Genomic DNA, 15,036 nt, shown 5'->3' on the forward strand with positions numbered 1-15,036 from the left:
AATAGAGAACTCCACATATATTTACATTGATGATATATATACCTTCAAGGTGCATAGATGTGGAGTTAAAAATAGTAAATCTATACTTACCTATTTGCACTTACCTTCTCTATATTTTGGTCCTCGATTTTCTTGAAACTATATAATGTCCACACATGATTTCTATTTTTGATTTTCTGTCAATGATCCCTACAGCATGTGTGGTGCAGTGAATACTGTGATCTGGAGATCATAAAAAAAAAAATCCATTAGACTATACAATATTGGCTAATGTCTTCTCTCCCTCTCTTCTCGCAGCTCACGGTATACCTTGGGAAGAGGGACTTTGTTGATCACATAGACGTTGTGGATCCAGTCGGTAAGTTGTTCCCTACTTATATATGTATTTTCTTATGTTAATATGCAGAAATAATTTTTAGATGAAACCTTTTAGACATCTCAGCTTTAGTAGCCTTCACCCTAATGCAATAGTATCTCAGGTGCATACTTTGTTTGCTATCAATAAATATGCCCTGCAACAGAGTCTAAAAGGAACCAGCGTCATTCCTTTTAATGGATAGCCACCATTTGCAGGCTTCGATTTCCGCTAAGTGTTTAACTGAGGACATGGCTATGGGTTATTTAAGGACAGATGCCTGCCGGTGCACTATGCCCTGAGCATGGATATAGGGAGAGAGGGTGTCCTTGAAGACGTTCAGGTTAAGCTGCAATGTCACAATCTGGTCTAGTGCTTCATTGCAGAAATGGGACATTTTTCTGGCTACTTCACTCATAAATGTTGACTGAGTGTTACAAAAGCTCCAGAGATATTGAGCAGGACCCCATGTCCTTTATCCAATTCCTCAGTCTCTTTCCTTTCCACCAGTGCCAAGTGCAGATCCATCCTGTGGCTGAGTCTGAATCCTTCTCGACAGCAGCAAGGATATTGTGTAATAAAGGTTAAAAAAAAACTTTCTCTGGGCTGCCACAGATGATAGGTAATCTTTTGCAAGGAGGTGACATTGGAAAGAGTCCTGTAGTTGGAAAGTGGCATATGGCAAAACATGTATTTTTTTTAACCATTTTCAGACTGGGATCCTTTCTCATGCACATAGTCAAATTTAGATTTTCTTGGGGATTTTTAAACCAAAGTAAAATGCAATTTCTTACACTATCCTAAGGTCTTTTTGTATGCATGCCTGCTGAAGCTGTCCCGCTTTTGTGGAATAAGGCAAGTCCCATTTCACTTTTGATGATGTTTCTAGTGCTCTCCTCATACTCCATATGTGTTTGAGCATGCGTGGTTGTGCACAATATTTGCACAACCAGGCATGCACAAAAAAAGCGGTCCTGGACACTATGATGATGGAGATTGCTTATCACAAAGCGGGAATGTTGTCTTTATTTTAATCCCTATTTATCAATATGATTTTTACCAAAATGCATTTCTTCAAATATTTGCATTTGAGGCAGATGGGCATTCAACTCAAGATTGATTAAATTTAGGCACTGATTTAGATTTCGGCGAACGGGTTACTCAGTTATAACGGTGACCGATATCCCGTCCACCGAAATATAAATCCCATAATAACCTATGGGTCTTATATTTTAGCGAACTGGATGTCCGTCACTGTTGTGACAGAGTAACCCGTCCGCCGAGCTCTAAAACAGGCCCTCAGTTTTCACTCTCTTGCGTCAAGTGAAGGCCATTTGCCAATGGACACTTTGACCCCTCACCTAAGGTTTTATAAGTTAGGCAACATTAGTGTATATTAGTTGACAAATGCCTTACTTAGAAGTAAGGGTCTGGATAGGTTTTTATTATGCTAGCCAAGACTCGTGTGGATAAAAAAAAACAAAAAAACCTTGTAGTGTATATTTTTGTATTATAATATGAACTTTATGAATTGCTCTGGCTAAACTTATTTTGTAAGGGTCCGTACACGTATGTTTTGTACTTTTATGGTTTTTATCTAACCGAATAAAGTGATTTGACTGACTGACTGACTGTGTGGATTACAATTATTGATGACCCATAGCTCGCTGAGTTAATTATTTTCCCTACATTTAAGCCTCCTTATCATTTTCCCCACAACACACAATATTTCCTTGCAAGTGCCAGTTGGTGCTATTCTCTCACCAGGTCATTTTAAATCCATTTTCCTTGAGATTTTAATACTGGATTTATTAAGCTGAACTTACAAGGAGTGCGAACGTCCCAAATTCACATGAAAATCCACACGCAGAGAAATACGACCAATGGGTAGTAACTGTGGTGTTTAAGGAGAGAAAAAACTTCAGAACATTTTATATCTCGATTCAACACGATCAGCCTCTGGACACCTGGGCTACGACCACATTTCGGTCCTTAAAGTTAATTGTGACGATTCCTAATTTCCCATCCCTTAGTACAAGATATATTTATCTGTTTGTGAACTGATTACACAAAATCTGTCATTATTCAAAAATAAATCAGACGTACGGGGCTCTAACCAGCTGCATCTAGGAAGAAATGGCTCAGTGTTTGCCAACATGAACATTCATTATCTGCTTTGTTAAGAATGGTTTTTTAATAGCTTCAGATAAATAGATTATTACTGCAACAGGGGAATAATTCCTCTGCTATCTTATATCCAAGCCTATTCTTTTTCCATTTCAAAGCATTCTCTGATTACACATTAGCACAGGAACAATTTCAAAGTCTCATTTACCTTCTTATAACCCTCTCAGCTGAGCTCCTCGAGGGTAATCTCATTCGTTCTGGACAAAATGAGTTTACCTTGTCATCCGATATTTATTTATTCATGCATGGATTTGAATATTTTAGATGCAGAAGTCCTGCTTGCCTCTGGCCACCTTCCAATATCTGTGAGTTGTAACATTATAACTTCCAAACACGAAAACAGCTCACGTGCAAACATCATTTTAGTAGGAAATTGTGTAGAAAGGTGTTGCTAATGCATCCGGCGTGAAAATATGTGATGGAGACACAGTTAATGAAACATAGATGGGGTGCAAAAGCAAACATTTGCTAGGTTTCTGGAAAAGTGTAAGTCTGTTCAACTGTGTCTCTAAAGTTGGCACACACAGGCTGCAGCCAAACTTGGGGCTAGATGTAGGTAAATAGGTTTTACCGATTCTAAAATACAGAATTTTACTGATTCAGTAAATCCTATGTAGGTAATTATTCGGTAAAAATTACCGAATCGTTAAGATTCGGTAATTACCGAATCGGTATTTAACTAATAGTTGGTGGTAAATAACGAATCCTTTCAGCCCAGAAGCACTGTTTGAAGTGCTTCCTACATTTCATTTACCAATTCGGTAAATACTGAATCAGTAAATGATGATTCGGTAAATACCGAATCGGTAAATACCGATTCGTTATTTACCGAATCGGTAAATGTGCCCCCTACATAGGAAAAGTCTATTACTGGTCGGTAACGGCCGATTTTGGCTGTTACCGACCAGTAATAGCCTACCTACATCTAGCCCTGAATGTTCTGTATAGCCATTCATACCATTCACATCCATGCTACGGATGTAGGTAGGTCTTGTATGGATGTCTTGAAAATCTGGCATCAGTCCTCATGGATCAATATTGGATGACTTATTTCTAGGATATGGTCCATGATTTCTTGGATGAATGTGTGTAATAATTGTATGTTTGCCCCACTTGTAATTCTGATTTCAAATACAGCGTTCTGGAAACCAACGTTGGGAATATAATTTGAAAACTTGCAGATTGTTATTGTCATCATCACTTATAAAGCGCACTATCACTCTACGGGTATCCTGGCACTATCGTACGTGTGCTCAACTGAGCTCATGGTATGTGGGGTATCTAACCAAGTGAGTGTCATCATGATCTAGGATAGAGCCACTTTCACCAACTTGGCGGTGGAAGAGCGGAGGCTCCGGGCAGGAGCATACCAAGCAAATTTGTTCTGCATTGGTTTTGGTCCAGCCTCATGCAGAGCCTTGAACACTATGCAAAGTGACATACATTGTACTCTTTGCAATACAGGAAGCTAAAGCAGCTCCGACAGAGTTTGGGAGGCAGATGAGCGTCCTGGCCTTCTCAAAGCTAGCTTAGCTGCCATCGATTGGATCCTCTGGAGTCTCTCGAGTAAATATATTGGCGACTCCAGAAGCAAGGAATTGCAATAATCTAGCCTGCTCAAGATGGTGCTTTTTACTATCTGCGTTTGGACCTGGGCTGGTAGTAATAAGAGAATCCTACGAAGGGCTCTAATAATGGAAAAGCAGCTCCCTATTGTTTTATTTACTTGTGTTTCTAGGCTCAGTCTGTCACAGAACATAACTCCTAAGTTACGCACTGTCTCAGAGGGTGCTGGTGGAGTGGCTGTGGTTAGGGGCCAAAAATTGATGGGAAGTGGCAGGGAAAACTTTCCTGCTGCACAGTAAAGGACCTCGGTCTTATCAGTATTAAATTGTAACACGTTCTCTCTTAGCCAGTGCGCCATTTCCTGCATACAGGCATGAAAGTCTTCCAAGAATATAGACTGGTCCCCCTCTAATGATAAGATAAGTTGGGCATCATCTGCATAGTCTACAATATTGACATTGTGAGCCCTTATGACAGCAATCAGAGGGCTTATATAGATGTTGAACAATATTGGACTGATCGCAGAGCTCTGAGGGACACCATGCAGAATGTTGGTAAATTCAAATTGATAAGGCGGGTGGGCCACTGCCTGTCACCTATTAGATAGGTAAGATTTAAACCATTTCAATGCTGTGCCCACTACCCCAACCTCTTTGAGTCTGGCCAGAAGGACCTCATGGTTGACCGTATCAAATGCGGCAGACAGGTCAAGCAAAATCAGTATAGCTGATTGTCCCCTGTCTGCTCGCATTCGAAGATCGTCCTACACGGTCACCAGAGCGGTCTCCGTTCCATGTCCGGGACGGAAGCCAAATTGTACGTCCTCCAGAATGTTATTGTTTTCTAGGTATTTAGCAGAGAAATAGGTCTTTAAGTTTTTGGGGATATTGGGTCAAGCGTTGTTTTTTTCAGAAGTAAGGTCCCCAAATCCTGTTTCCAAAAAGCCAGTACTGACCCACTGGACAGGGATTGATTACATATCTGCTGAAGTATCAGGAACAGTTCTGTTCCCAGTTCCTTCCAAATTTTGTGTGGTAAAGGGTCCATACGTGATCCTGAGGAGACAATTGGAAACCACTCCGTTAAAATCCTCCACTGAGAATATCCCACAGTGGTCTAAGGAACTCGGGTTCTCCATCCCTGCCCTTCTCAGCTTTATTGTATCTAGTGAACCTCTAGTATTACCACTGTGATCTTCTCCCACCCCCCAGGCAAATTTCCCACTTTGAGCCCATCAATGATCTTTCTGATTTTGTCCTCGAAAAAGGTCGCTAGACTATCACTGAGTGGGTTGAATCTTATTTTTAGAGCAGTCTGGATTAACCATATCATTCATTATTTTAAAACTACTTCTTGTGCTATTGGGAGCTTTCAAAATATTATCAGCAAAGTACTCTGCCTTCACTATAAAGATTTGGTTTTTGTAATTAATAATTGCTACTTTCCAGACGGTTTTATCCACGTCTGAGTAAAACTTTCTCCATGTCCTCTCTGCCTGCTTACATCCCTGTTTCAGATTTTTTAATTTCTCATTGAACCATGGGGCCGAGGGTCTACTTACTTTTTTATGATTTATTAAAGGGGCAATCTGGTCCAGCCTAGAACCTATCTGTGGACAGAAAGCCGCATAGTTTTCTTCCACCTGCTTGCTTACATAGAAGCACTCTTTAAGGGGGAATATAGGGGACATTCTTGCCTTTTTCAGGAGCATCTTCCAGTCCCTGCTTACTAAATTCCTCACCTCATTAGTGACCAGGATGCTCATCCTCGGGTTGGGTACTCGGAATTTAATCAGGTGGTGATTGGACCGACCCACTGGCAGAATATCCACTGTTCCTATAACCTGCTTTCAGAGAAAATTAAATCTAAAATATGTCCTCCCTTGTGTGTTGGCTCAGGGACCCATTGTTGTAAGTTTAGGCATTCACAGTATTGGCGGAGATTATTGTACCCTGAGTCCGAGGTTCCGTTTAACCACAAGTTAAAATCTCCCACAATAAGCAGTCTGGAGCAGTCTGGAGTGTGCAATCGTCATATTGCTAATGACCTCAATCAGCGCCTACTGTTTTTGGAAACTAACAGCCCCAGAAGGCCTGTAGCAAACTATGCCAGTCAGCACATGTCCCTTAGGGTCCTTTAGTGAATATCCTAATAGTTCAGTGCCCTCTGTCGCAACAATGTCCATTGAGGCAAAGTCCCATATCTCTTTAAAAAGAATCCCTACTCCACTCCCCCTACTACTGGTACGTGGTTTATGAAATACTTTATATCCCGGCGGGCATGCCAGCCCTGGCTCTAAATCCAAGCCAGGGTGTGTCCATATCTCCGTCATGAATAATGCATCCAAGTCATGGGTTTCCAGTAACAATTGAGTCTCCAAGTAATGTTTGGACAACTATCTAACATTTAGCAGACCACATGTAAGGGTATCTCGTCTGACAAAGTTCGATTTAGGACCTGCAGTCTCCTCAAGCTTGTACTCTCCCATCCCACCTCCACTCTCACCTATATTCCGTAGTTCATTGCTTGTATAGCTTATGTGTCGGTGTCCCTCGTTATCTGCCTCGTGCCACCCCAAACGGGCAGCAGACGTGCTTGCCTTTGGCGCATCGGTGGCACGCCCGCTGCGCGCATCCGCTGCACGGCCACATCAGCCTGTCTCTTTTACGTGGATAGGCGGGGAGAGAGTGGAACGCTGACCTCAAATCAGGTCAAAGATGGGACAAAGTTGATTAATATACGGCGTGGTTGTGCGACCTCACCTTGTAATAATGTCACTATTCTGAATCAGGTCCAGTCAGGTTTGTCTGTAAAACCTTAGCTCAGTCCTGGGTAGTTGAGGCACAGCGCAATTAGGCTTTATCAAAGGAACAAGTATAAAGCATTAAGCAGTACCAAAACTCAATAAAAACCCAACACCAATTTATAAAAACATAGTATATCTTGAGCCTTAAAGCAACAAAAGTCTCGTGGAGGTAACTGGAGATATGGGGCCAGATGTATGACGGCCAAAATAGCGCCTCGCAAATTGCGAGACTTTTATTCGACTCGCAATTTGCGAGGTGCTATTTAGGATGTACAACAGTGTGTAACACACTGTTAGCGATTCCCAATGGGGTCGCAAATAGAGAGGCTCATGAATATTAATGAGCCTCTCACAATTTGCGACTCCATTGAGAATGGCAGGCCCCCCCCAGGTATGGTGGCCTGCTGGGCGCAGCAGACCACCATGTCTGGGACTGCTTTTCAATAAAGAAGTTTTTTTTTTCAAATGCAGCCCGTTCTCCTTAAAGGAAAACGGGACACATTTTTTAAAAAAATGGAAATGTTTTTGTTTAATTTTTTAAGGGCAGGCAGTGGTCCCTGGGACCACTGCCTGCCCTTAAAAAATATTTTCCCCTGCTGTGCAAAGGGGAAGGGGTCCCCTTCCCTTTTGCGACCACATTACCAACCTCCTTAAGAGGGTGGTAATTTGCGAGTGTTTCGCGCCCGCAATTGCGGACACAAAAAATCTGTACATAGGGTTGCGCAGGCTATTAGGAAGGGAACGCCCCCTTCCTAATAGCTAGTTGCAAAACCCTATTTTGCGAGTCGCAAAAAAAGATGAGTCGCAAAATAGGGTTTGTACATTCCCCATGCCATTTTTGCATGCGCAAACGGGTTCGCAAAAAAAAATGGTCATACATCTGGCCCATGATTTTTAAAAGAAACAATAAATCACTGCTTTTTCAATGAATGCATTGAATCGTTGTAATTGACCATTATATCTGTTTAGTGTTAGCCCCAACAAACAGGTTATACATAGCTATATAATTATTCTTGGACAGGCCAACTACAGAAGGAGACCAGTCAATGGAGAAAACATGTCCAGATAAATAGTTACCTATCACTTTTAACAGGCTCTAGTCCCGTTCTGAATCCTTAGGTTGGGCCGCTGTTTAACTCAATGGAGTGGTCCTGATGCAAGGGATGTAGTATCTTAAGGGATGATGACTATGTTGGTGATGCTGGGCCGGTGCAGTGGGTTTTCCTGTCGCTACCTCTTGGTCTACAACATTTTTGGGGGGTGGAGGGGACAATTTTAGTCTCAGGGGTCGATCTCTCCTGATGTCCAGATAATGTCCAGCATGGGCCCAGTTGCCATTGATCAAATGGTTTCTGGTTACAGCAAACCCAGCGGTTTCCTTTACATTGCAATAACTTTCTTACAGGGCAATTAGAGTACACTCTGTTGACCCTCACAGGCCCAGAAAACTCGGAGCACCTCATGAGGGTCAAGACTCAGTCTTCCAAGCTGCCCCTCGGTGTGCAGCAGCAGTCAGAGATCTTGGCACTGGGTTCACAAGGGTGTAGGCTTCGCCTTTATGACTATGGCCCTGTGGCTCTAACAGGGAGTCAACCACATTACTCTTGAAGGCACTTCTGTTTTGCACATGTGGTCAACTTTTACATGAATAGGCACCATGGGCACAGTTCTCTCTGTCAATGCTCAGGTTCCACAGGTGCAGACCAATCTTTGGTGCAGTCTCTCTTTGCTGGGTCCTGGGAGCAGAAGGGCAGTTTTTCTTTGGTCTTCTTTCTAGTCCAGTAGTGATCTGAGGTCTGGTTGCTAGAGGTGCCACTTTTATGCCTGATACAAGTGTGGGGGGTGGTGACACTAGTCATTGACCTACCAGGTACTCTCCCGTTTGATGACTACTTCCTGTGAAGTAGGGCATGTAGCCATCCCAGAGCACACTATTCTACCTACTCTCAACATGGCAAGACCCTTCTCTTGGTGTGTGGAGGTCCCTACCCCACCCCATAGATGTGGCAATCTGGGGGCTACACTCCCCGGTAAACAGTCAAAATATCGATTTTTTAATTTCGACTTACACTTATATCAAGTTGCTAATATCGATGGGACAGAATATCGATGTCCAGAATATCGATGGCCAGAATATCGACCCTAAGGTAAGTAATATCGAAATTACTTATATCGATAGCATATATATCGATGTAAGTAATTTCGATTTACTAATATGTGTTAGAAATTTTAGTTAAGTATTTAAATTAATTGTTATAATATGTGTTTAATATGTTTTTATAAATAAAAAATATATAAAAGTAAATAATATGTTTTACTACCAGAGCGGGTTGTGGGTTTTTAGGGGAATAGGGTGGGAAGTAATTTATTTATAATTAAATAATTATTTTTTAATGATTAATTTATTTTGCAATTAAATATTAATTGGCAATGAATTATTTTAATTGATTAATTGATTAATTAATTGATAATTTATGTATATTTTTAAGTAAATTATATGTTTTACTACTGGAGCGGGTTGTGGGTTTGTAGGGGAATAGGGTGGGAAGTAATTTATTTGTAATTAAATAATTATTTTTCAATGATTAATTTATTTTTCAATTCAATATTAATTGGCAATGAATTATTTTAATTGATTAATTGATTAATTAATTGATAATTTATGTATTTTTTTAATTAAATTATATGTTTTACTACTGGAGCGGGTTGTGGGTTTATAGGGGAATAGGGTGGGAAGTAATTTATTTGTAATTGAATAATTATTTTTTAATGATTTTTTTATTTTGCTATTAAATATTAATTGGCAATGAATTATTTTAATTGATTAATAGAATAATTAATTGATAATTTATGTTTATTTTGAACTAAATTATATGTTTTACTACTGGAGCGGGTTGTGGGTTTATAGGGGAATAGGGTGGGAAGTAATTTAATTGTAATATGAATTAATTTTGGGTAAAGGAGTATTTTTAGTGTTCAGGGTCAGTTTTGGTTTTTGGGGTAAAGGGGTATTTTTAGGATTCAGGGTCAGTTTTCAGTTTTTGGGTAAAGGGGTATTTTTAGGGTTCAGGGTCAGTTTTCAGTTTTTGGGTAAAGGGGTATTTTTAGGGTTAAGGGTCAGTTTTCAGTTTTTGGGTAAAGGGGTATTTTTAGGGTTCAGGGTCAGTTTTCAGTTTTTGGGTAAAGGGGTATTTTTGGGGTTCAGGGTCAGTTTTCAGTTTTTGGGTAAAGGGGTATTTTTAGGGTTCAGGGTCAGTTTTTAGTTTTTGGGTAAAGGGGTATTTTTAGGGTTCAGGGTCAGTGTTCAGTTTTTGGGTAAAGGGGTATTTTTAGGGTTCAGGGTCAGTTTTCAGTTTTTGGGTAAAGGGGTATTTTTAGGGTTCAGGGCCAGTTTTTAGTTTTTGGGTAAAGGGGTATTTTTAGGGTTCAGGGTCAGTTTTCAGTTTTTGGGTAAAGGGGTATTTTTTGGGTTTAGGGTCAGTTTTCAGTTTTTGGGTAAAGGGGTATTTTTAGGGTTCAGGGTCAGTTTTAGGTTTTTGGGTAAAGGGGTATTTTTAGGGTTCAGGGTCAGTTTTCCCTACTGTTGCACCCACTGGAGTGGGAATAGTAATTATTGTTAAGTAAGTATATATTATATATGATTTTTAATTATTATTTTTTCAATTAAATATGTATTATTAATTTTTTACCATTATTACATATATTTAAATATGTTTAAGTAATTAATAAGTATTATTTACAGTCTTTTTTATGTTATTTTAAATTTAAAAAAAATTGATATATTTAACAACGATATTTTTAACATCGATATTATTTTTTCGATATTTTGGTACTTACCATGTTGTACATAGGGCGTCAATATTTTTGCTATCGATATAATTACGCCGATATTTGTGTAGGTCGAAATTCTGTCTGTCGAAATTCTGTCATAGATCCACACTCCCCTTCAAAAACCTCTCTGGCATTGGGCTTACCCTATCTCGTTGATGGGCAGACCTTGCTCTTGGTGTGTGGGGCTTCCAAGCTACTGGAGCTACATTCTCCTTGAAAAACTGGTTTGGCAATGGTCTTCCCATCTCTCTTCGGAATGCCAGCCTGTCTGCCTAAACAAAAAGTGCAGACCTTTACTAGTGTGACTCGGGTTTACCCTTGCGCATCAGCGCCACCAATGCCCACCACCAACTCATCAGAATAACAAGAAAAAAGCGATTGAAGACAGAATCTCCACACACGCACACAACAGCAAAGAACTCTTCAACATCATCAAGGAGTTTGCCCAACCCACTAGCGAGTCTACTGACATCCCCCCCTCACAAGACCTCTGCGACAAACTCAGCACCATCTTTCACCACAAAATCAAGAGCATCTACGACAACTTCGACTAAGACAACCTACGCACTGAACCCCCACCAACCACCCCGACTCCCTGAAGCCAGCAGTTTCCAACTGGACAGCCCTCACCACCAAAGATACAATGAAGACGATGAAGTCAATTCACTCCGGGGCCCCCATGGACCCCTGCCCCACCAAATCTTCAACAGGGCTGCTGACACCATCGCACCATTGCTGCGCCACACCATCAACCGCTCCCTGTCGACCTCCTCGTTCCCCGATGACTGGAAACACGCCAAGGTCAACCCCCTCCTGAAGAAACCCTTGGCGGACCCCACCGACCTCAAAAACTATAGACCCATCCCTCTGCTCCCGTTCCCAGCAAAAGTCATCGAGAAAGCCATCAACAGCCAACTCGCCACATTCATTGAAGAGCACAACATCCTTGACTCCTCCCAATCCGGCTTTAGAAAAAAACACAGTACGGAAACCGCCCTCCTCAATGCAACAGACGACATCCGCACCCTACTGGACAAAGGAGAAACAGTAGCCCTCATCCTCCTCGACCTCTCAGCGGCGCTCAACATAGTCCTCCACTGCACCCTAATATGCAGACTCCACGAAGGAGGGATCCAGGACAAAGCCCTCGACTGGATCCCCTCCTTCCTCTCTGGCAGAGCGCAGTATGTCAGACTTCCCCCTTTCGTCTCGGACCCTATACCGACCACCTGTGGGGTCCCTCAGGGGTCCTCCCTCAGCCCCACGCTCTTCAACGTCTACATGGCTCCGCTCGCCCCCATCGTCAGAACCTACGGACTCAACATTGAGTCATATGCAGACGACATCCAACTCATCCTCCCCCTTTCGAACCCAACACCCCCAGACACAACTTTTGAGAAGGCATGGAAGCTGTCGCCAAATGGATGAAAAACAGCTGCCTATAACTAAACACCAACAAGACAGAAGTACTCATCATGGGCCCAAACCTCGACGCCTGGAATGCCACCTGGTGGCCCCCCGCCCTCGGAAACCCACCCAACCCCACGGACTACGCACGTAACCTAGGAATCATCCTGGACTTCGAGCTCAAAATGGACTGCCAAAACAACTTTGTCTTGTCCTCCTGCTTCAACACCCTCCGCCTCTTACGCAAGACCTTCAAATGGATCCCCCTTGAACACAGAAAGACCGTCACTCATGCCCTGGTCACTCGCTGACTCGACTACGGCAACGTACTCTATGCCGGAATAAACACAAACCTCACCCGAAAGCAATAGACATCCAGAACGCTGCAGCAAGACTGGTCCTCAACCTGCCAAGACTGCGACATCTCCCAGCACGTGCGCACACTCCACTGGTTCCCCATCGAGGCTAGTATCACCTTCAAGATACTCACCCATGCACACAAGGCCCTCCACGACACTGGACCAGCATACCTGAACAGCAGACTCAAATTCCACGCACCCTAGAGGACCCTATGATCAGCAAAGCTCTCCTACGCTGTGGTCCCCCGCTCCAGAAAATCCAAATCGGAAGGCCGCTCCTTCTCCTTCCTCACGGCCGAGGCCAGGAACGACCTTCAGCTCCACCTCAGACAGACAACATTGCTTCCCATCTTCACAAGAAACTTCAAAACCTGGCTCTTCGACTGACCTCCTCCTTGATGGACTGGAACCTGCATCCACCCACCACTAGCGCCTTGAGACCTTCACAGGTGAGTAGTAGTGCTTTACAAATGCCTGATTGATTGAGCTCCCCCTTTGTAGCTAACCGTTTTGCCTCTCACCTATTCTTCCCATCCTGCAAGGAGGACGTCACCCTCAGAAGGCTTTTTACTCCCCTTCTTGAGAGTCGTTGTCACTTCTCCCCAGCAGAGCAGCACGCTGTCTCTAGGAGAACAGCTGTTTGCAACGGAAAATGGCTACTGGAAAACTGGGGCAACAGAGTGGGAACTTTCTGAAGTTGCTTTTTGTAAAATATTTATATTAAATTCCACTTGGAAAACAAGTTGGGTTTAATGCAATGATTATTTTGATACCTTGAAGTATCAGATTTAGTAGTTCAGTTTGGAAGTGTTGGACAGGCCACGTGAAGGGCCGCTCTCCCCCGGCTCGACCAGGCCCGAGCCCGGTCACGCAAGTACCACACACCACCATTTCACGTCCTCCGTCCCCTCAGGGACCCCTGCCTTCAAACATATCGACCTCATGGGCCCGATCCACTGCCGGCCCACGCGCCCAGCCTGGGCCGCCATCTTGGACACTTCATCACGAGGCCGCCTGGCCCCCGATCGACCTCAACCCTGGGCCTAGCCCGGCCTCAGACATTCCGGCACCACCCTCCACCCAGGAGGTGAGCGGGCTACTTGGCAAGTCAATGGGAGAAAGAGGTGCCGATGGCTCTCCCCCGCCAAGTGCCGCTCGCCCATCACCTCCCCGGGCGCTGGCTCCACCCCCCTGCTGGGTGTCTGGACTCCCTCATCCCGGACCTCCCGACCTCCAAGTGCGAGGGTCCGGACATCAAAGCACGCCAGCCCTATAACTGGGGCAGCTCCAGAGCAGGAAGGCAGTTGTATCTTGGAGTCGAGAGACGTAAAGAGGAACTCATCCTGGACGGACTACTGGCGCTGCCGTAGCTCTGTCCTGTGTACCATCATCCTGCCTGTTGGCGCTGCCACAGCCGTCGTAACCTACAGTCTACATCGTCGTCGGGACCTGCTGGCGTGGCCGCGGACCGTTGTAACCGTCATCTTTCCTTCATCCATCTCGGGACCTGCTTGGCTCCTCCACGGCCCGATCATCTCAACGCCGAGCTCGAGGATTGAGAGCTACTTCGTACTCATTGGTAATTAAGACTGTCCCGCTACCCCTTTCCTCAGCCAAAGACTTGAATCGAGGGGACCCCTGAGTCCAGACCTCCTTGTATCATACCATCGTAACCTAAGAATTGCATATAAAGTCTCGTTAACCTTCAGTCTTGTGTGGTGTCCGTCTGTGGGGAGGAAGTTACTTGTCTGTACAGTCGTTGGAGGCGGCTCTCCCCGGAGACCTCTCCCCGTAATCTCGGCCGACCTTCCCGGTCCGTCTAACATTGGTGGCCAGCGACGGGATCCGAATCACCGCATAACGTACAGAGAGTAGCTCACCCCACAACGAACCACAATGACAACTAAAGAAAGCGGATCAACTGAGAAGTTCCAAAGGGAAAAACTAGAGGAATACAGTCATCGTGAACTAAAGCAGTTCTGCATCGAACCAGGTATCGCTACCACCGGACTAAGCACCAAGGACGATTTTAAGCATGCCCTAGAATCTTGGGCAGAGACCAGGGATGCCGAAGCCCCTGAGCAAAGCACCGCGAACAAAACCAGCACGGCCCCTGAAGGGCAAAGAACCGGTCTCTCGCAAGACGAAATCCAAGAAAGAGAAAGAACCCGACTACACGAGCTAGAAATGGCCCGACTCAAGATGGACGTAGAACTCAAATTGGCCGAACAAAAAATCAACTTAGAGCACCTACGTCTCCGAGAAGAAAGAGAGGAGAAACAGAGACAAAGAGAGCTCGAGGAAAAGAAACTGGCGTACGAGCACGAACGGAACCTAGCCGAGATCAACCTGCGCAAACAGAATAAAGAGTTAGGGGTGCCCGAGAGACCGCACACCCCAGGGACCACGGAAAAAAAGGTACACATCCCCAAGGATGTGGTCCGAGAATATTTTCGAGAAGACGACATCCAGCAATGGTTTAAGGCCTATGAAATCGCTATGACTGCACACCGGATCGATAGAAA

The 15,036-nt window shown here is 43.9% G+C and overlaps 1 protein-coding gene across 5 annotated transcripts in view; it reads left to right on the forward strand.

The window, feature by feature from the left end:
• Positions 1–15,036, forward strand: part of LOC147693572 (beta-arrestin-1) — a 903,972-nt gene that overhangs the window by 588,416 nt on the left and 300,520 nt on the right. For all 5 annotated transcript variants that reach the window (XM_086933800.1, XM_086933802.1, XM_086933801.1 and 2 more), the window contains one exon: positions 298–358. In XM_086933800.1, coding sequence (XP_086789926.1) covers positions 298–358 — 61 coding nt within the window. The remainder of the gene's footprint in view (positions 1–297; positions 359–15,036) is intronic.

This window comes from Lissotriton vulgaris, chromosome 8, assembly GCF_964263255.1.
Source record: "Lissotriton vulgaris chromosome 8, aLisVul1.2, whole genome shotgun sequence".
Classification (NCBI taxonomy): Eukaryota; Metazoa; Chordata; class Amphibia; order Caudata; family Salamandridae; genus Lissotriton; species Lissotriton vulgaris.